At 33.3% G+C, this 23,020-nt stretch overlaps 1 protein-coding gene across 1 annotated transcript in view; it reads left to right on the forward strand.

Annotated features, from left to right (window-relative positions):
- LOC119080266 overlaps nt 1-23,020 on the forward strand; it is a 52,794-nt gene that overhangs the window by 9,533 nt on the left and 20,241 nt on the right. Inside the window, exons 2-5 of the mRNA XM_037188524.1 lie at nt 18,676-18,785; nt 18,887-18,985; nt 19,509-19,644; nt 22,172-22,305. Of these exons, the coding sequence (XP_037044419.1) occupies nt 18,676-18,785; nt 18,887-18,985; nt 19,509-19,644; nt 22,172-22,305 (479 nt within the window). The remainder of the gene's footprint in view (nt 1-18,675; nt 18,786-18,886; nt 18,986-19,508; nt 19,645-22,171; nt 22,306-23,020) is intronic.

Here is a 23,020-nt window from a genome sequence, read left to right on the forward strand (position 1 = left end):
AGTGGAAGAGGTTACAATTTTAATAAATGTCTACCATCGTTGAAGTGTCGGACACTTTTTTGAATGAAAATATTTTACCGCCGAAGTGAACACAGCAAACATTCATTCTAGTCCTTATAATAGCGGAGTGTCACAGTTGTGTCGAAATATTTTCTGTGTTTTATCGCGACAAAACAAAAAACTAAATTTTGTTTTTGCATCGAGTAAAAAGTGTTTTAGTCTTTAAATATGCCTTGGGGACATAAAGAGACGGTGCACGAATACAATGGAAAGCATCATGGGTGAGTTTCTTTGAATCTTTTCGGTGAATTTTTGTGATAAAATTTTCCATACATTTTCGGGAAACTGTCCTGTCATTTCCCAATGACGGGCCTTAAGGAAAAAATTGGTTTGTGGTCGATAACTTAACCCACTTGGAGAAACCTTTGGAAATGTGTAAATTTATGTGTTTTGCAAAGGTTTCTCCAAGTTAGCGACCACAAACCAATTTCTCCCTTAAAAGTAACACATTTTTACATGCTTTAATGGTTTTACTTTTTCAAAAAAAGATTTTAGTTCAGAGAAATCATCAAAAAACGAATGCTTTTGCGCACAAATGTAGGCTAGAAAAATGCCAAAGCATGAGCGCTCTTAAAAGGTGTACCCCGACATTTTCAAATTTAAATCATCGATAACTTTTGAGTATAATTCGAAACTTGCTTAAATGTATATCTTTAGAGATATGAATAAAAAAGGGAGGTCTTACAGGTTTTTCAAGTTCACTTGCATATTAAAATAACCTTGAAATACCTTGGCCATTCAACCGATTTTGTTCCTCTTTAAACTGGAAACCTTCCTTTCAAGTAAAAACGAATTTTGAAAAACTGGTAAAATTTACTGAATAAAACTGAACTGGAACCCTTCATTACCTTCCAGGGAAAAAATAATTATTGAAAAACGGATAAAATTTACTGATGTTATGCTCTTTTCTGGCTCATTAAACTTTCACGTTCGTAAGTCGAAAGCCACGTCCAATAAATCGACGACAATTATGCGAATTAATTATTTAATTTCGACCACGCTCCTCCGATACAAATGCAAACATTATTGTCCACTTTCGAATCGATGATAAATATTTCAAAAGCACTCCACTCAGTATGTACTTGAACAATTTACCTACCACCACAATATGAAACATTCAATTTTGTTGTACTTTATACAGCCAATTAAACTAATAAAGTGTACGGTATACAATAGCGATGTTCCACCAATCACGTTCAATTTCGACGAGCAAGACGAGCACAAAAGTGAATTTTTCCTCTTTTAAAGTTTAAATAGAATCTCGTTCCATCGATGGATATCTCGATGGGGAAAGAGGAAACATTTTATCTCTTTTACCTTTAACTTGTATAATATAAAGAATAAATATTTCCAAAAGTCAAGAACAAGTTTCCGAACACAAAAAAAAAGTTATTTCACACATGACTTGTTTTAAATACCTAAATATTAATCTTTTACCTCATTTATTTTATATAGATTTTCTTCCTTTTATTCCTTATGGCATGCTTTCAAATCTCCCATTTTCAAAGAACTTTCTGCTCAACTGAAAATCTTTTAATATTTGTAATTGCATTAGCTCAAATGAAATGAGTTTTCCACTTATTGTTTATGATACTATTGGGCTTTCAAAACATTTAAAGTTATAAAATACTTACTTGTGTTATTTCACTTATGACTCGTCTGAGTTGAAAATAGCTTCGCTATACAAACACACATTCGCTATATACACCACATATTATTACATAAATAGTAATCCACAAGGAACGACTATACTGCATTCTATCGATGTACTATGAAAATTTTATGGATGTTGCTCCATACGTCCCATTTATGCTGTTCTAACGCCGTACACAATGTGGTCAGAAATTGTGAGAATGATTACGTGTGTCCAACATTGTGGTTGCATCAATATTATAATTGTGCAGAGAAGCACATTAATGATCTGATACTTTAAGTTTGTTGAAGTGGTGAAATTAAATGCTTTGTTTGGCTGTTTACGTTTCTGTAATTAATTAATTCGCAGGCGATAGCTCATATATCTTGTTTTTGAATTGGATTTACATATGTAATCAGTTTACGGAGAAGGAAATATAAGGAGAGCAGATGTGCAGCAAGAAATGATCTCCACTGATGATGATGAAGCCATGGTTACAATTTTTTTTAAATCTATTCCGAGGTAATTTCAATGGTGTTAGTTCAAGTTAACTTTTCGGTTCACCAGCAGTAAGGACCCAAAATATAGTACATCTTCTGCGTCAATGGGTGAAATGACAACGGTTGTAAGTGTATGAAGTTGTAAAATTATTAAACTTTTACGTTCTCAATGCAAAAAGTGTGAATTAAAAAATGAATAATAATGGTGCACCATTTACAACCATGGGAAGTCTTTGTTTCTATTGAATTTATTTCTCCATCTATTTTGACGATTATTTTTAGATATTTAGTGGAAACTAAACACTCAGAATTCTAATACAAAACAAAACCAATATTGAATTTTCATTAATTGATGGCTATAGTTATCCTATGACAGCTTCTTCAATCGGACGCCGTCAGTAAAAGTTTAGAGAGAATTTATTGTTTTGACCACACTTAATTTCGAGATTCTAGGAAAGGATAAGTTTCGATTTGAGTGACAAGGGATTTTCCAAAAATTAATCCTCAGAGGATTTAAGATGATTTTTTGCGAAATGTTGGAGATTGGTTTCAGAGGACTTTCAATTTGTTAAGTATTTCAAATGAATTTTTATCTGCATCTGTATTTTACATAAACCGAAACATTGTCACAACAATAATTGATATTCAACCCTCACTAAAACACACTTAAAATGCTTAAGCACTATTCCTGAGCGCTCGTACAATTCCTTATTGCTATTAGTATTGGCTATCATTCACAAATTACGTAACGCTTTTTCAGTGCTGCCATAAAAATAGGATCTAACTCGAGAAATATTCTATTCTTCCATTAAAGGCAGAGAGTTGCTAATGTGACGGATGGGACACCGTTTCGACGGATAGAGGAAATATGTCGAGAATTTCTGAAAAAAAAATGAACCGTATGCCACCAGTTGTCAAATTGAAAAAGACATAACCACAGATTTTTTAAAAGCATCACCAATTTTAAATGAAATAAATTGCTAACATGATCCTTGTAGGATCCGAATGAACGTAAGACTATTTATCTGTAAATCAGATTCAGTATTCGTACACAATTTCCGAATTGAAAAATGCCGTTTTGTAGACCAATTTTTGAACGCGGATATCTGAGATAATACGAAATTAGCTTGCAAATAAATTCTTTACGTTAATTTTGACACCGACGCAAAAGTATTTCCATATTCTGTTTCTCGAATCATTGTAGTCAAAAATTAATTATTTTGTAAACAACCGACAAATTTTTGAAATAGTCAGCCATTTTTGTCATTTCATTCGTTGTATGGAAAAGGCTCTGATGTCACCTCTATCAGTCGAAACGGTGTCCCAACCGTCATCTTAGCATCTCTCTGATTAAAGGGGTATATAAGGAGGTAGAATGTAGTTTCAACTTCGCAGACCGCGTATTTCTCGAACTATTTAAAATTTAATTTTGATGATAGCACTGAAAAATAGTTAATGAATGATCCTTTAGTACCTAAGGTCGTCGTACAATATCGTCAAACTAACGTCCGAAAACCTCAATGTTCCCATTCATATAAAATAATATGCGTCTCATTCAACCTGTACTGGTAAATGAAGTTCTCAATTGTTTCTGTTCGCCTAATTATGTTGATGATTGAAAAAATCACTCCATAAAAATGTATGAAATAAAAATTACATGTCTGGCGTGTATACGTGTTGAAATTACATAAATATATCTCTTCATTTCGACTCTAACAGGTCAGAAAATATTTTAATAATTTAATGTAAATGCATACAACTAACCTGGAGACTAAATATAAAACAACGGCAAGCTATATGAACTTTTCGTGTTTTTAACATGCAACATTTTGCTGGCATATTTTTTTCCATTCGTATACAATACATTCCATCAGAGAGGCATATTTTCCACACTGAATGTGTTTAATGCCATCACTCCCAGCGAAAGAACACTGAAAACATATTTCAGAAAAAAACCATTTATTACGTTTTTATTTATGCACACGCAATATTTTCGTTTTTTTATATAAATAGTTTGTTTATATTTTTCTGCTCGCGAATAATATAAATTTTATTTAATGCTCATTTCATATATCCTGTTGTATGGGGGACTCTATCTGTACGTATAATATTATGTATACGTACGTACAACATCGTCATATATTTATTTGCCCATGAATGTATTTAGGGACTGAGAGGATGTATTAAGTTTATTATAACAGAAAGTTATCGCAATCCCTAATTTAACCAAATATTATGTTTAAATCAGAATGCTTAAATATACATAAAATATTCATTTATGAATTAAATATGTTGTAGCTTTAGTTATAACAACATAATTATTGGCCTTATAATAAGTTTAGCTTGCTACCCCCGAAAAGCGTGTTTAAGAAATATTAGTAAATTTTTGATTCCTTTTAGTATGTGGAATGGAACATTAATTTTTTTAGTGTAGTTGTCATTTTTATGCTTTCATAAAACACACCGTGACATCCATATGAATAATGAAATGGTTATCGATAAAATTCTCCTTCTCCTCTTTTAAATAAGGGAGAAGACATATGTCAACGTTTAATTTTAATAATATTAGTCTACGGTTATTAGTTTATTTTTTTTAGTTAGATGGGGTGATTCAAAACAATTTCGAGGCTCTTATCCGTTATTATCTGCACTTAGTGGATAAGCAAACATCAATGACTTCAGCACTCCAATAATACCAATTGCTATCACTCTCGTCGTTATACCACCATCACCATCGCATTAATATTATATTGAATAATAGATAATTGATTTGTTCTAAATAATAATATTGCTTTTTGCCATCGCACGTACATTGGGGGGTGGATTTTGTCTCGTCAAAATTTAATACGGGTCAATGGTTCATTTAAAATATTTACACAGGAATTGAAGGTAACAGAGAAGAGATGCTAATTAAATTATTTTAGTGAATTGAAAAGCCGCTGTAGCTATATTAATGTTTGACTGAGTGGTGTCAGACCTCGAAATTGAAATATTTTTATTCAGTGAAATTTTTCCGAACGCATTGCTAATTAGATACAAAAACAATATTCCATTAGATCCATGTCGATACACCGATCGAAAACTGTGCTAGCTGGAGATTAGGGTGAATTTGAGTTAATTAGAGTGTTTAACAGGCTATGTGTATCGAAAATACTATGATTCATTTTCACATTCCAGTTATGTTACATTAAACTCGCTGAATTAGAACCATTTTCCGGAAAGGTCTAATTGGCATAGATTTTACCCTTCGTTCATATACCACAAATCGGTTTTTTAAGGTCGATATATACCTAACCGGTTGTGAAATAAAATACCGAAGTTGAGAACTTGAGCGGATCAAATTTACTTTTAAAACCCAGTAGAGGCAGTACATGATGTTGTAAGTGTATTTTCTGTACTTTTCGATAACTTCGTTCTAACTTCAAGTTCTCAAAATTTAGATATCGCTAATAGATATACAATATTAAGTTGCCTCTTCAAGAATTGCCTTTTTAGCCTAACTTATTTGAAGATTTTTATAGATAAAATCTGACTAAAAATGTATGGATACATTGCTTCTTGCAAGAATCAACATCATCCCAAAATTTCAAAATACGTTTGACTAACTACGTCGTTGATGTACAATAGTACACTTTTAATATAAAATCGGATTCAACAAAAATATTTTTTCCATATTTAGATATTATTAATATTCAGAAATGGTGCTTTTAAAAGAACTTTTACATGCTACATGCATCGAAAACCGTACTTTTCATGTTTGAAGTACGTCTTTCGACCCCCTCACCATGTAAAATCCATTACATAACACGGAATAAAAATGAACAGTCTCGGCTTCGCCTCGGATCAATAAAATTCACACGAAAACTCTACTTTTCATCGTTTCGTTCCTAGTAATGTAAAATACTATTATCACATACGCGCGGTGTTCGGATGTCAAAATTACTTAACTAGAAGAATAATTCAAAAATTACACTTCATGTCTGTGTTGTTGTCTCGTTTTCGCTTACGTAATAAAATAGAGTACACACTTGTCACTATCAGTCTCGGCCAGCCTCGACTTCTTCTTGACATGAATCTACTACTTTCGACGCACTAGGGATAAAAATGAAAAGTGTCATTTTCGTGTGGTTTTTAACCTCGGCTACGGCTCGGACCAACGAAATTCACACTAAAACTCTACTTTTCATCTTTTCATCCCTAGTCATGTAAAATATTATTTTTCTTGGTTGAAAACCCATAAATTACATTGTATACGCTCTGCTTGCAAAAACTCATCAAGTCTTTTCATACAAACTGTAATCGTTCACAGTTTCACTGTTCGTAGAAATTGCAGTCGTAAAAGGTAAGAACTCTGACTTGATGATTCCTAAGTTATGTGCTTTTCGCATTGTCGTTAGTTGGATAAATGTACACAAAAAATAGTATATTACTATACAAGGGAAGGAATTTGATATTTCGTATCCAGATGGGTAAAAGTGTCCGAGGGCTTTAGCCCAAGGTACTTTTACTCATCGTGATACGAAATATCAATTTTTTTCCCGAGTGTAGTATGACGTTTTCCTTTACGAAGGACGGAGAGACTTTTCCCTATGGACGGAAAGTCCATTTTCACTCCCTAGTAAATTAATAGTATATTTCAACATACCCCAATACACACAAGATGTGTGTGCACGCGCGGGCGAAGCCCAAGCGAAAACACACATCTTGTGTGTATTGGGGTACTTTGAAAGATATTTTTCTGTAATAGTGAGAGTGTGTTGGCGCATTCCTTCCCAACCGTTACTTTCCTTCTCGACCGTTTACTTTCCCTACCGACCGATTCATTTCATAGCTCACCAATACACTCTCACGTATACAGAAAAAACAATTTTTCGAACCAAATTTAATGTTGCAAATTTGGTTCGAATATATAAATATTTGTCACAAATATTTAAAATATTTGTGACAAATAAATTCAAAAATATTTGTCACAAATAATTTTAAATTAGTTAAATATTGTTATGAGACACCGAAAGGTATAGCTTTTAATTATCTGAAGAGTGAAGTATTTGTACAATAAATTTCACAGAAAACATGCTTGACTATTGTTATTGTCACCGCAAAGACATGTAAAATTTAAACCATCCATTTTACGAACTCTCCCATCTCTGTTAGCTACAAAATCTCTGCAGAACGTTTCTATTTGACGAAAGTATTTCACTGTGAAAGTTGTGGCCTAAGAGAGCTGTATTCACTTTCCCGTTAAGTGCAGTGTCCATACAAAATACTTTCAGATCGCGATTTCAGTTTTCTATCTAAAATCATTTTTCCACAATGAACTGTGTACTCTTCTTTGAAAACTTTAAAGCATTTCTGAATTGGTTGTCGGTAGTATATTATCGTTGTACGTTCACTATTATATGCACTTTGCACTGCTTTTAAAACCCACAAAAGCAGACGTCTCAAAACTATTGTAGACGAAAAAATCTACTTATTTTCACAAACATTTTCACCGTTCTGACAAAAATCGTATAACTTACTAAATAAAACTTAAATGATGAATCCACTTACCATATCAAGTGGCGGAGTGGTGCTGATCTCATTTTTTCTATTTAAAGTAGCTTCACCGGACAGCTAAGCTAAAAAATTCCATCGCCTAATTGAAAAATTGAGAACATCGTCAAATTTGACCCCATAAATATATTAGCTAAAAATAGGTAAAGGAGCATTATGGTTGGCAGAAATAAGTAGATATAAACGTTAAAAATGAAAAATTTATCGTATAACAATGTGAAAATCGAACAGAGCCCCGGTTTCTGTCGCTTTATAACGTAATCCAAGATGTGCTCAAATTTAATGTGTGACTTCAATCGAATCAATTAAATCGTAAAATCGGTAGCCACCTAATCGCACAGCGGCACAGATTATTGGTTTTTCGTATTGTTTTGTCGCACATCTTGTTTAATGAACGAATAAATTTTCAGAAATTCAATTCTTTTGTATTTATGCCCCCGAGATCTCATTTTTTTTATATAAAACAAAATCATAATGATTCTACTGTGTCTGTGTGAGGAGAATATATTCTTTTCCTCACTTTTCTTTTTAACACAAAAAAAGCCAATAATTGTGCGGAGCTTTCCGTGATTCGTTCGTTAGGTGTAGCTGGAAAGCACAATATAATTGCGTGAATACAGTGAGAATAAGTGGATGAATATTGAATATTTAATTTAATTTGAACGAAACGATATGAAAAAAATGTAAATGTATACGTATAGAGATATAAATGGTGGGCTGGCTACATCCTAAATAAGGATTCAGTCTCGCAATGAGTCTTTCTCGTCAAATTTTGTTGAGATTTGTTTGACAAATTTTTGAAATTAATTTTATATTCGCAGTGTTTGATAGACGAATAAAGTTTACAGATGGAATTTGTTTTGAAGTCATTGACATAGACGAAATGTAAACAAGCGGTTCTTGCGGATTGTGACAAACAATCTGTTTTCACTTTCTTGTATTTTCACTTTATTAACTTTATAAATACTAAAAACTGGGGCTGGTGATTTCTGAGTGCGATGCCAACTCTTTTTCAACCATAATTTGATGAATTGGGATGTGGAACCCGTTCGGCAGCTTTGTTGATCTTTGTTTTAGTTGTTGAAGTAATTAAATTTTCAACATCATAAAAATGGTCACAAGTCTACCATTTTAATTAATTCGACCCACTACGAAAACCATAAACAATTTCCGATTGATCATATAGTGAATTTGTTTGTAAGGCTGTAGCATTTCTCAACAATTGATAGTGACGGTTAAATCACTTTTAAGACTATTGCAGGCCCGTAAACAGCTTGCAAGATCCACACATTTTAGAGGGGATTAAGGGTCAGAATTTTTATTTTTTATGATGCCATTACGATTAGTTTGAAGGAAGTGACAACATGCAATTGTCGGAAATGAAAATCAGCCAATCAAAAATTATTGCTTCCATTTGCTGAAGCTCAACTACAATAACCGAAATTAGCTTAGAAATTCTGTTTCACTTTACTTAGATACCACATATTGCCAACCCACAAAATCCACATGCCGCATATGTATATAAACATTGGTCATACATGCCATGCACACTTTTTGTACATGACACGTTTACATTGGCTTGTGTTAACAGGCGTGACGTAACAGACGGTGCCGTTAGTGAATATGTTTCAATAGATGGATTGCATTTGTGGGTTGAAGAACGGTTAGAAGGTGAAAAAATTTCTAACTAATTTTTGTTGAGTGTAAACCTAAAGATTACTTAAAATTGATGAAAGAATTTCCATGCCATTCGCAAAAGTATATGTTCAAAGTTTGTTGATGTTATTAGAATAGAGTGTTCGATGAGCGTACGAATTTCTCTCTCTGCGGTACTACAAATCGCAAAAATGTTATATTCTTTATTCTTTATATAACAGTCTTCGCAAAAGATTCTTTATATAACAGTCTTCGCAAAAGATTCTTATTATTAAGAAAAGATAGTAACTTCGAAATGAAAAAAACTAACGATTGGAATACACTTAACAAAGTTACTGAAGAATCACCTTTTCGTTTTCAACAGATTCTACATAATTTCTAGATCCACAAATTTGACAGTTTGTATATTGAATGGTGTTTTGGTTTTTATCGCAGTAAACTGGTCGTTATACGTGTGCGACAAAAATTTTGAGTGGGAAAAAATTAAAAAATTTCATTCAATATAACAGCTGTCAGAGTCTGTGAGAAATAGCAGATCCTACATAAAATAAAAATGTGATAATTCCTAATTTTTCATAATTGTAGATCATCTCTCAACGCTAAAAGCTACTATATTTCAGTAGAAAAGGTAATTTTTGGAGACATGAATCTAAAATATAAAATGTCAAAGCCTAAGTTTTGCAATATAAATAAAGCTATCTTATCGGGTATTTCCTGCGTATGTAAGGCATACATAGCATCCAACAGGATATTCATCAGTTTAATTAAATTTAGGTCGCTGTCGGTAACAGCTGTCCCGTTCATCAGCTTATTATCACTCATTTATTTCCACCGTGTATATACACGTCTTGTCACATCTTAACAATTGCGTATATTTGCAACATGTTCAAGTTAACATAAACATTTCTCTTGTGGTATGGCATCATTCATGTCTTTGTATCATTTTATGTATTGGTTTCCTCTTTTTCAATTTCAACTCGATCCATCAAAGCCTCTGAACTCTCCTTCCGGCGCCATCGTTCTATTCCACCTGCTAACCCCTAACCATTGATACAGAAAAATTGGATTGTAAATTGATGTATACTCGGTCAATATACTATCCTAACTACCGGCCCTGGCTGGCCATATGAGGTGGCTTGTAAAATTGCAAGTACGCCTTTAATAGTTTTAATTGAATTTACTATATTGTCGCCTTTCAATAGTGCTTTTTTGCTCCTTTTCTTCGGTTCGTCCTGCCGAACTACAAAAATGACAAACTTTTCCAAGAACAAAAAAGACAAAGAAATTCAAAAATATTTAAAGTGGCCATATTCATGAACGTAAAAGACATCCGTTTCCGATGGAATTTCCCAGTTGTATTGCAAAAAGTTTAGCATTTGTACATTCTGATGGAAAGTGTTTTGCAGAGGGGACCTTACAATTAAGAAAACTCATTCCCTCAGGTACAAAGACAAGAAAGACTAAACTCAGTCCAAGAATGGTGGAGAATCTCGTATTTTATTAAGCTAATGAATTCTCTGAATAAAATTTTGTGACGAACAGTTTCGACTGCTTTTTATTGTTTTGTGAGTTTTGTGTGTGTGCTGTGTGTTTTTGCCAATAAGACTGTTCACCCAAATTTATTTTTTATCAGAACTTCTCATGGATTTATTTGTCCACGCCATTTCTCTTTCTATTCAAAAAAAAAATCAAATGAAAGGAAATCATTCCGTCTCAACTAATTGACAAAACAACCTCCGAGGCTTGCCATATTTTCCTTTTTACTTGTGAAGTCAAATGAACTTTCTTTCGTTTTATATAGAATCTTTAGAGCATTCAAGGAAAGTTGAAGTCACGCCATTCTGGAATTTTCAACAAAGTTCTACTCATAAGTGAAAACTTGTCGGAATTATCAATGATTTTTCGAGCAAAAAAAAAAGCAGAAGCAGAAAGAAAACATTAAGAAAAACTATTACTCAGTGATGTTATCAAACATGACATTATCTAATGCGCTCAAGGATTGTTTTTTGTACGTTTTATATCAAATGAAAGCATGGTTACTTAGCACGTAAAATTGGCTTCATGACTTTAATTTCATACGAACGAACCAACTAACATATCATGTGGATTTGATAAACTTATATCAGATTAACTTCATTTATTTTATTTTGGCATACAAAATACTATAACATGCTCTACTCGTGGATTAGATGGTAAGCCCCAAGAAAACGAATGAGATTTTATGTGGGGTAGAATTAATTCAAATTAAATTATGTGTACATAAGTGGCTCTGCTATATATCTCTGGTATACCAAACCGTATATATATATATATGCCCCATAGGCTCTCTCTCTTTTCTTTTTTTTTATATTAACACAATGTGACCTGACCTATGTTGTCGTAATGTACTGTGTAAGCTTTGGTGTTGATATACAGCTATTATATAAGTGATGTCGATGTGTACTTTTGTTCGTAACCAATCTTTGTAAAAAGTTTTTGCAACTGCCGGAAAAACCGTGATGAGTATCTTGAACAAATTATGTAGAGAGCAACACAGAAGAGAAAAAAAAAAACGAAAACCCACCCGTAGAATCAGTTATATTATAAAATCCAAGTGAATTAACTTAATTTATTTTATTAGAAGGGACAACTCAATTCGGGATGGGATTTTTCTTCTTCTTTTTTTAAATCAGTTTGTTTTGATAGAAATTCGTTGTATAGAAATGATGTACACGACCGATTGTGTTTTACCAGTTCAAATTCAATAACTAAATCCAATATAATTTCTGGTTGAAATGTCCATTTATTGCTTCTTTTTTTCCAACGAAATTTTAGTTACAACCAATGAAGACATAAGTTAGTTTACAATAGATTGCGTGCTAGTGTTCTTAAAGGAATTGAAAATAAAAAACTGTCGACCTGAAAATAGATTATGCAAAACAACGAAATCACAAGCACACGGAACCGAATTTTTATTTTTTATTATACAGTTAAGTGCTATATTCGGTATAACATTAAGGGAATGTATACTGATAAACGACGGAAGAAAAAGAAGAAAAAAAAACTAATATCAGGCGACTCAATTCAACGGGGTGTCACCAGTCATTCAGTTCTATTTTGAATCAATCAAATGTCCGAAATGAACACACCTTATGAAACGGTTTGCTATCTCAATTTTCATCCCTCGAATATAGAGTTATTTTTTTTTCCTTGTGCAATCAGCTCACGCACGCATATCTTAACATTAAAAGAATTACACAAGTTTCGTCTGTTTTCTTAGTGTTACTGGAACAACCCTTAGGGTGAAACAACATACACACACATACATATACTATACATACAATTAAACATTATACGATTTTAGGAATGGAATACAACATGAGTGGTATATTGGGTGTACGAAAGAAACTGAACGTTTTCGCCCATTTCCTTTTTATAACAATTTATTTTTATGTTAACAAATGAAAAGTTTTTCTTTGTGTGTGCTGATTCAAGATTTTTACTTTCGCCAATGTGTTTCAACAAAAAAAAACAATTACTTGTGCTAAGCAATCCAATTTTCGTAATTTTTTTTTTTTAATTATACTGCATAGAGCACTGCTATTACGTTTGAAAGTTAATTAATTTAATTTACTTAGAAGCTTTAAATAACCACTAAAATGAAGAAAATTTCGTTCAGCAAAAAGAAAAAAAAACTTTTCGGCGTATAATTACAATTGAGTGGGAGTGTAATTGACATGGTTAAGTAATATATTGTGAAATTAAAGGAGTTTTAAATTGAATTATATTTATAACTGCATAGCGTGCATAGGTCTAATTTTAGTTTAAAAAAGAAACAATCACAATCAAGAAACGGAAATCAAAGTAAAAAGGTGTGTGTGTTTAAATATATAAATGGCTACCGTCGATGTTGTGAAAGGTGTTTCATACATAACCCAAATATCTTAAAATCTAATGTTCACATTTGATACAAAAAAAAAAGCGAAAACAAGGTGAACATATTAATCATGCACATTACACGTTACATACCTCAACAACACTGTAATTGAATGGAAAAAAGTCAATAATTAATGGAACAATCAAATTTATAGACATTCAACCAAACACTCGTAAATCTAGCTTACAACAGAAGAAAAACCAAAATCTTTACAGTCAACACAGAAACAAACATTAACCTTGTAAAAATAAGACCTCAAAGAGATCTCAGCCGGTTGAAAAGAGCTTAGTGACTATTTCCTTATGCATGAAGCTAGGTGATAGTGGCCGTCGCCGTACTGTTGTGCGACCTGTGAGTGTGTGTTGTTTAAGAAATAAATCCGCTGCCCCGTGGGATCAAAGATCCGGCAGTAGTGCCACTTGTTATAATCTTTTTGGAAGAAATGTGTTTGTTGCTTGTTTGTGTTCTTGTACAACATTGACCATTGTGGTGTTTTCGCTTTTTTTGGCGTTTACGTTGCACGGTATCCAGTTTAGGATTAACTTCGTTAATTTCTCCTATTTTATGTTGTTTTTCTTGGTCTTAACCAACGGCAAAGAAACACAAAATAACAATTTCTCCTATTTTTCTCATTTGATCATATTTTAAAATGTTTCCGATTTTTTAATGCAGACCGAGTAACTGCATTTGTAGTTCTTTTTGAGAAAATATCTCCCTGTTCGACATACAGTCGACGTCAGGGAAATTTAGACATGATTTTGCTTCAGCTGTTTTTCACCTGGTTCACTCATACAAACATAGTTATTTGTTAACAGAGGGAAAAATTGTTCGAAATTTTATTGCGAGGGTTTTGTTTGTGGCGAAATCTCCTACTTTTTTCCCCGAGGTCAACACAACGTTTTTCACAGCAAAGGTTTCCAAAACTTCAGATGAGGTTAGAAAATTACCATATTTTCGCCAGCGTTGTGAAAAGGTGCTTATACATCTTTACACGAGTGAAGTAGTTAGACGTACGGGAGTCGTACTGGTAAAGCCGTATAAAGACGAATGAGCACTTTTGTTTTTATCCAAGACGATTCCGTATGCTTTATGGGATACCGATCGGTAGTTTGTACACATTTATGTATTACAATTTGAGATTAGCATTTGTATCACATTACCATTACACCAGATTTTGCGTTTCCCTCCTCTCCCTATCGTTTTATTAAATCACATGTCTGTGAAAATAATTTGTCAAAGAATTAAATTTAAAACTTGAGAACATCAAAAATCCAATTATTTTGTTTTGTTGGAAGTGGTGGTGATGGTTGTTGTTGTTGCTGTTGTTTCGGCCGGTGTTTTATTAGAGCGGTGAATATGAAAAGGGGATTCTGAGCACCTGTGAGTGGACCAATTCCTGTACATTTTTAGTGATTAAAATGACTGCACACAAACTTAACATAATTTAAGTGCCATATTCAAGCTTCACTTTGTAGTACGTACGCACGCAAATTTATAAGACACAGTCAGAAATGTTCTAATACAGGATACGGTACAACAATGTTCCCAGGAGACGCCATTTGTCTTATCTCTCGATGGAATAAAGTAAAACCTGGAAATCATCTATATTAGGTAAAACCCGACATAATTCGATGGGTGCCATATTTCTTGAATGGGTGCCATATTTCTTGAATTTAGTCCATTTAGTACTTATTGACTTATTTAGTAGTCTATTTAGCTGTGTAAGAAGGATGGCACCCCTGTACATAATTAATAAGGTACATGTAGATTCTAAGCTCAGCAATGTTAATAATGTAACCCTCCTCAGCTCCAATGTTAAAATTAAACTTCATACAAATCGGATACGAAAATAGTTTTTCTTGCAGCTGTGTAGGAAAACAATTCGAAAAATGGGCTTTCCCTTAAAACAGCTTTTTCACGTCACATCAATAAGGCATGAGTTGGCAAGTGTAAATTGTTTTTAGCGTAAATCACATTCCACAAAGTTAACCGTGCAAGCATTTCATGAACGGTTTAAATTTTGAACAACTGAAAGTTAACTTCAATTTTAATTTAGCTTTTAACGAAGCTCGAAATGTATGTGTATATGTGTATGTAAATTATGCAAACAAAATAGGTGCTATGTATCACATATAATCATACACCACAACACTTTATTACATCACATGATTAAATTTTAATTTTAATTTAAACTTTTACTTGGCTTCGGAATTTCTCAATATGTCCTATGAAAAGATTAATTGTTAAATTCTTAACTTTTCGAAAGTTGGGGGTTCCCTTCGCTGTCATATTTTACCCAGTTGATTCGACTTGACTTGATTATAATTTTCTGTGTGTTGCCATGTTTAAAGTCAAGTGTGTATTATATCAACGAATATAAATACAATAATTAAGCAGCGTCTATTTATGATACGTATACTTATTGAGAATCTGGTTACATTTAAACGACTCGTTAATTACGAATATAGCTGCCGAATAAACAGCAAAGTCGTAAGAAGTCATTACCAAAATTTTATAATTACATGGCAACAGCTCTCCATATTTTGGATGATCAACCTGTGTGACATTCTATATTTCGACTTTGATATTGCTCTTTCGGCGAGAGATATGTGCTTGTGGCTACATAATGAATTACATTTTCCTTACAATTTTTTCTCTATTGTTTCCGTCGCATTCGTTTCCATCTTGAATGTTTTCCTGTAGTTACATGAACATAGGTAATCTTTGTGTTCCTTTGTTTTACGTGACACGTGTACTGGAATTCAATTAAAACGAAATATCCCCAAATTAGGCTGCGTACATGAAATTTTACTGAGAATTCAATAATATGTTCAATCTCGAAGCCCTTGAGGCTGTAATAATGTTCAAAACATTTTCCATGCCGTACTATCACGACCAATTAAACCATGCTCCATACATTGCACTGAAGAAAAAACCAGCACAGGGGAACAAATATCGAATATCCGTTATCCAACCATACGTATCAAATGTTTGTTTTAACGTTTATCTTTTGTGTCCTACTCTTTATATTATGCAAATAGTGCGCACGCTAAAAAAGGCAATTTTTAGACCCTCCTCTTCCCCTTGGACGCAAAAAACACTAGAAAAAAATCTAAATGTATCTATCGCACGCTTCGGACTGACCAACCTTCCTATGTTGGTGTTCATTCAGTTGAATACACAACCATTGCAAAGTTTCTGGTCATCAACACTAAAAAAGCAGTAATCGTTTCCACGAAGACTTTTTCCTCTTTATTTTTGGCAAAGACCAAATTCAACTTTCGGAAGGGGCTGGACATATCCAAAATTTCCCACAAGGATCATTTTCGCTGGAGGCAAATCGATATGTAATGATCAACTTTCGCAAGGGCAGGCAATAAAAGTATTGAATCAAAGGTAGTTATTCAAACGGTAAATTATACAAATTCCACAGTTTCCAAAACATTTGAACAGTAAAGGGATATTCATAAGTTACGTAACGTTTTTTCAGTGTTGTCATCAAAATCCTAGCTCCCATTTAGGTGGTATATTGAATATTTTGACATTACATTCAATAACAGTCATTTACGTATCTGATTCCCGAACAAAGTGAGGGCGATAAGCGAAAGTGCCTAAAATTCACATTCCACAACTGATACAGTACAATATACAACGTTTTATGCCGAGGGCCTAAATTACGAGAAAAATTCTGAAATGTGTGCTCGACTTCGCCTCGGCCTCGGGTTGACAATTTTCCATGTGACGAAATGTCTTTTTTATGAAACTATGTTTCTAATTAATCCTCAGAAGGTGGCTTCATTCCAAATCTCATTTAATTGAATAATTTAAAAAAAAAATGGAAATCCACAAAGTGTAGAAACAGAGTCAACAACTTCAAAATTACCTTATTCCTTCAGTATTTTAGGTCGAATTATTATTAAAGATCTAACAAGCGGAAGAATTTCAAGTTTTTTTTTTATTTTACAACAAATTTCGCAGCAAATTCCGTTCTAACTTTTAGAAACTGCAAGTACCTATATAGCTGTATATATGAACATTTAGCTTGCTACTTCGGCTAAGTATACTCGTTTTAAGTGCTTAATTAGATTAACTTTACCTCTTTGCTTCTTTTACTAAAAAATAATTTTACCGAAACTTTAAGGCCTAGTTTTGCCATTTTAATCAAAAACATACGACGACGTGATTATCCCTAAAACGTGAACGCGAAAATTTGAGCATATCACATCAGTCGCTACAATTTACAACGATTATAGCAACAATAATGAATACTTACCATACCATATTGGTATTATATACGTTACGATCAATTTAATATTAATTTTCAAGATCAGAATGTTATCAAGAAAACGTTAAACGGAATGACATTATCCTAAACTTCGGAGAGAATTATGTATCAAATAAATTTAACTCTTTGATGTTCGACAAGCTGTCGTCTCACCATATAACACCTGAATTGATTCGTATCATAATTGTTCGTGATGTAATCATACCACTAACTGTTACTCAACTCAATTGGTAATTGCGTAATCAATTTTCAGTAACGAATATTGTAGAAATTCCCAATTATTCTGTGGTTTGCTCGAATAGAAGCTATATGTTAATGTTAACATAGTTATAGTTATTCACTGTGTGCATCATTCATTATCAATATTAGAAATTAAACAGATAATTCAGATGAGTTTTCAAGAATTCAGATAATTGTCTAACAAATTTATAGTTGGTAATGTTTTTGTTCAACGTATCGAAATTCGAATAATGTTTTGTATAGGTAATAGGGTGGGTCGATTTTAACAACTTGAAAATCCACACCTAGTGGCATGTGTAGCTTGCCAAAACTAGTCAAACTGCATCATTACTGCAATAGTTGCGCGTTGCAGAGAAAATTGTGTTTTATGTATGTGGAACGAATAGCCTTATTTTATTCAATCAAAATGCTTGACAATCAGGTGAAAATTTTCTTTTTTCTCAATTCTTTCTCTCTAATGAGAAGAAAATAGAAATTTCCTCACCTTTAAAACCAGTTAAATTTAACTGATCTCAGCTGTCAAAAATGTATAAATGGAAAAATAAATTGAGAGCTAAATTCAGTTTAAATCTGTTTGCAAGTTGTTTCATTTTGACGTGTGACCTCAAGATTATTTGAAATAAAGTAGTCAGGAATCGCTCTCCTTTAACAGCCTATTATACAGAATTCATGTCGCATCGCTTAGTTCGCGAACTTCGCTCTTTTTGGAATGTCCTATTTTCTCTCAAAGCAAATAACAATGTGACGTCGGTAAAAAAGTTGATTTTTCTACATTAATGTTATTACAATTCTGTTGCAACTCAAACTAATTTTATTTCCGTTCTATTTACAGATGGACAATCAGATGTTGAAGTACACTTAGTAGTTAGAAAATACGTTGAAAAAGGATCAAGTGTCACGTTGCAGTGTGAACATAATGTGCCAGAAAAGATACTGTACAAAGTAAGTGAGACTGATTGGTTTCTAATTACAGTAAAACGTTCAAATCGAACAAAATATAACTTAACTTTTCATTTCCATTTACTATCGCCATTCTCTCACAGGTTACATGGTTGAAAAGTGGATTGGGAAAATTTTTTCAATACATAAATGGTAGAAATCCGCCCTTTAGAAATTTCAGCATACCCGGAGCCGAAATTGATGTAAGTAGTCTAATCAAAATTTCATGGAATCGATAATGTGTTTTTTTTCCTTTTAAGACATTTTCGCATTTCTATGAGAAACCTCTAGTTATACGTATAAAACATCTCATAAATACCTTAAGACACATACTACACGATATCCATCAGATCAACTTAAAATACATGAGAACATAAATATTGTGCGAAGCAAATGAACATTGATACGTATATTGTATATATATGCTAACGGTTCTTCCGTAAAAGTAATATCCATGCATTAAAATGCCGTATATACAAATAGACCCCACCGATATAGATATATTTTCGTTTATAATTTGTGATTTATATCGTTTTATTCGAATTTATCACGCTAACTTTCATCATCATTTAGACACCTGGTGTAATATCTAATTTACAAAGCGATTTAATTGCACATCATTAAGCCATAGACGGAGAAATTTTGTGTTGTTAATTGATTTAAAGACAAATATTGAATTTTCTTATTTATTTCCCTCTATTTTCTTTCCTTTTTTATGGTATTTAGACAAAGAATTCCGACGAGAGTCAGGCAACATTGAAAAATGTCGATTTCGAAGCGGCTGGACTGTATACGTGTGAAGTCTCGACAGACACTCCGATATTTACAAAAGAATCGAATGAAGAGCAACTTCATGTTATTCGTGAGTATAATTTTGTTGTATTATCTTAGATTAGATTGAGGTCTCATGAGAGGCCACTGTAAAACTAACAAGTGCCACAGGGTACTAAAATATGAAGGGTAACACAAGACTTTCTCAGTGTTTCGATTGTCATATTATATGAACAACTGATTTAACTGTTTATTGACACTTGTTGGTTAATAGCATAACAACTGTTCGATTGTGGCAGAATTTACGGTAGTTGTTCACCTGTTCTTTCCGGAGGAAATGGAAATGAAATGTTAATTGAAATTCTATAAATTATTCGATTTAATTTTTTTTTGCCATTTTCAATATCGGAGCTAAGAGTAGATTAACAGGTGTTTGCAAAAAAATGCACGAACCCATATTCCATCAATACGGTGACGAGTCATTTGTTATAATTGACCCTATGGCTGCTACTTGGGAAGAGATCCAAAAATGGATCCCCCTGCATCCTAAATCTTACTATACCATTAGTTTTATTGGAATGTCCATCCCTAACCCTACTACATGCTGACTGTCCATTTTCTACATCAGAATCGTAAATTAACAAAATTAGCAATGTTTTATTTATATAGTATGCTTACAGCCAGCGTAGAGCCAGCATGTATCATGGACGGACACGTTGTAGTTAGATTGGTATTGCCCCGGTTTATTAACTATTAACTTGTTATATTTTCAAGTGATGCGTATATTCTATGTTGTACAACCTACATTCGCGCCGACTTCCATTTTGGCTGATGGGTGCCGACTTTTTTGCACATATTCTTAAAAATAGAGAAGAGAACTTATCTTGAGCGTAGCGAGTGAATTTTTTTCCTTCATTGAACCGATATTATTCCTGTGAACGAATTTTATAATAAAAAGTAATGTTGAGTTTCTTCGTCAATTAGAAAATTTTGCTATTTTTTAGAAATAATAAGTCGTCTATAAAAGGATGTCAACGTTCATTCAATACTAGTTACTAGAGTGTTTGTACGGGTATTAAAACCTATCAATCCACTAAACTAAGTTTTTTATAAGTGGTCCACTGTGCGTTATTTTTTGAACTGTTTTTTCTATACCGTTCGGCGAACTCTCGACATCATTTGCAACCTTCTGCTTGACTATTTCCAAACCAAAAATAGGTTCCCTGTGTAGCCTGATAAATAAAGGTTAAAAAAATTCAAATACAAGTGATTTTGACTTAGATATGTTTTTCGGACTTACGGTAGTATTTCAGTTTATTCCAAAAATCTGTAGTAAGAAAGCAGAACTGGCTCGAAAAAGCCATTCGGACAAAACTCGAAAATGGTCGTGAATCTTAAAACCGCGTCGATGGAACAATCCCAAAGTGAGCCCAGAATTTTTTTTTGTATTTATGGTAGAAACCGCGAGCGAAGCGAGCGCGAAAATTTTTCGATTTGGTAACGTTAATGAAATCATTATCGATATTTAGATAGTTATCGATGATTCAAAACAAGGCTACACTGTTGGGGAGGCAGCGATCATCATACATATAATCGGCTCGAGTGACCTCAACATAGAATTTTTTTTTTATTGAGAATCTAATATTTTGCAAGCAAAAATTTCAATCGACCTAAGCAACACATGTCATGCGCGGTCGATGTGGTCTGTTGAGAGAGTTCAAGGAGCGCCCTCGATCGTCTCCTCAAGACTCCAATACCCTCTAGTAATCTGTGTCGCGTCAGGTCTTTTTCGACTTCCCATAGTATTTTTTTTAGCTGGAGGGTGCCGGAGTGTTGAGAACACTCCACTTGAACTCCCTCAACAGGTCACATTGACCTCGCATTAATAAAAGTTTATTCTGTTGCCTAGTGATCGATATTAATTTCCAGTAGTCTCCAGTGTCAATTAAATAAATGAAATCAACGATAATCCAACTAAACGTAGTTTGTACGTTAGGCCGCTAACATTCAATCGTTGACTCGGACACGACATGAAAAAATCTGTTAACATTTTAAAGGATTTCTTTCTTATCTATAACAAAATATCCATATCAAAGTAGAAAAAAATCTGATGGGTGCCATGGCACCCATTGCCACCTAGAAGTCGGCGCGCCTGACAACCTAGACTACTCGGTTGTAATAGATGTGAAAATTGCCAACCCGAGGCGAAGCCGAATCAAATTGGCTAAAACAACGTTAACTTAATAGTGTGCCGGAAATTAGCGACGAAGTTGCAATATTTCAACACTACATAAACAAAAGTCTTACGACCAAGCGGAAACTATGGTTTAAATTTCACTTAAACAAACTATCAATAAATTATTTGACCTGTCTATTCACCTAAACGACGAAAAAAAGCCACCTAAATTACAAATTAACCGAAACATTCGAGTATTAAAAACCCATGCCACAATATCAATAACAATTTAATTTCCATTTTTCATGGTACATTACCGTAAATTTTGCGAAAACAGTAAACAGCTACATCCGCCGTTTATTTTAATTATCATAATCAACATAATTAATAAAGTGAACATTTTTTTCCTCCCTTCGTTTTTTTTCCGCAATATAAATTACAGTACAGCAAATAGGTCCACCCAAAATATCATTTAGCAAACGACAATTTGCGATGGGCGAGAAATTATTGGCGAATTGTACAACATCAAAAGCACGTCCAGCACCGAAAATTACATGGCTGATTAATGGGCAGAAGGTAATTGAAAGACTTTTTTTTTTCCACAATAACTATAAATTGTTATCATTCTTCGAGATAATATAGGTAGTTGTAGACATTGGTAACTTTTATCGATACAAAGGCAAAAATGCTTATGGGACAATTCAAATAGTTTGTACGTTTAGACGCCCTCCCAAAATGTATGGGACCAAATTTCCGAAAATTGACTAATTGACTAATTAAGCTCAATTACTTTGGTGGGCCAGGTCTTTTGACTGTACACAAAAAACCAACTATTTAGGATAGAGGCGACACAGATTCTGAGATAGCAAGTGTTTTTCGACTTACGTGATCAGACAGTTTCCACCGCTTCACACGGATATTTGGGACGTTTACCTAGGGCGCAGAGAGGTGTTTGAGGGCGCGAAAGTCTGTAATTCAAATGACCCGAAAAAAGTCTGTTCTGAAATATAAAACCAATCAGGCGTCATATACAAAAGGTATATGGGACGTCGTTGTTTTTCAAAAATTTATAATAGAAATGAAATCTCTGTTAGAATCAACCCTATTACACCGGACATGAAGAACATTCCTTTTTTGCATTTTTTTTTGTTTAGTTATTTCGTCTTCTTATTTTCCAACCCGACAAGACACATTACACTCATTTCCGGGAAAACAACCGATGTACGCAAACATCGTGAGCATTAACATGAAATTTCGAATTTTATTTTTCATTTGCCCTCCCAAAACAAAA

This window comes from Bradysia coprophila, chromosome X, assembly GCF_014529535.1.
Source record: "Bradysia coprophila strain Holo2 chromosome X, BU_Bcop_v1, whole genome shotgun sequence".
Taxonomy (NCBI): Eukaryota; Metazoa; Arthropoda; class Insecta; order Diptera; family Sciaridae; genus Bradysia; species Bradysia coprophila.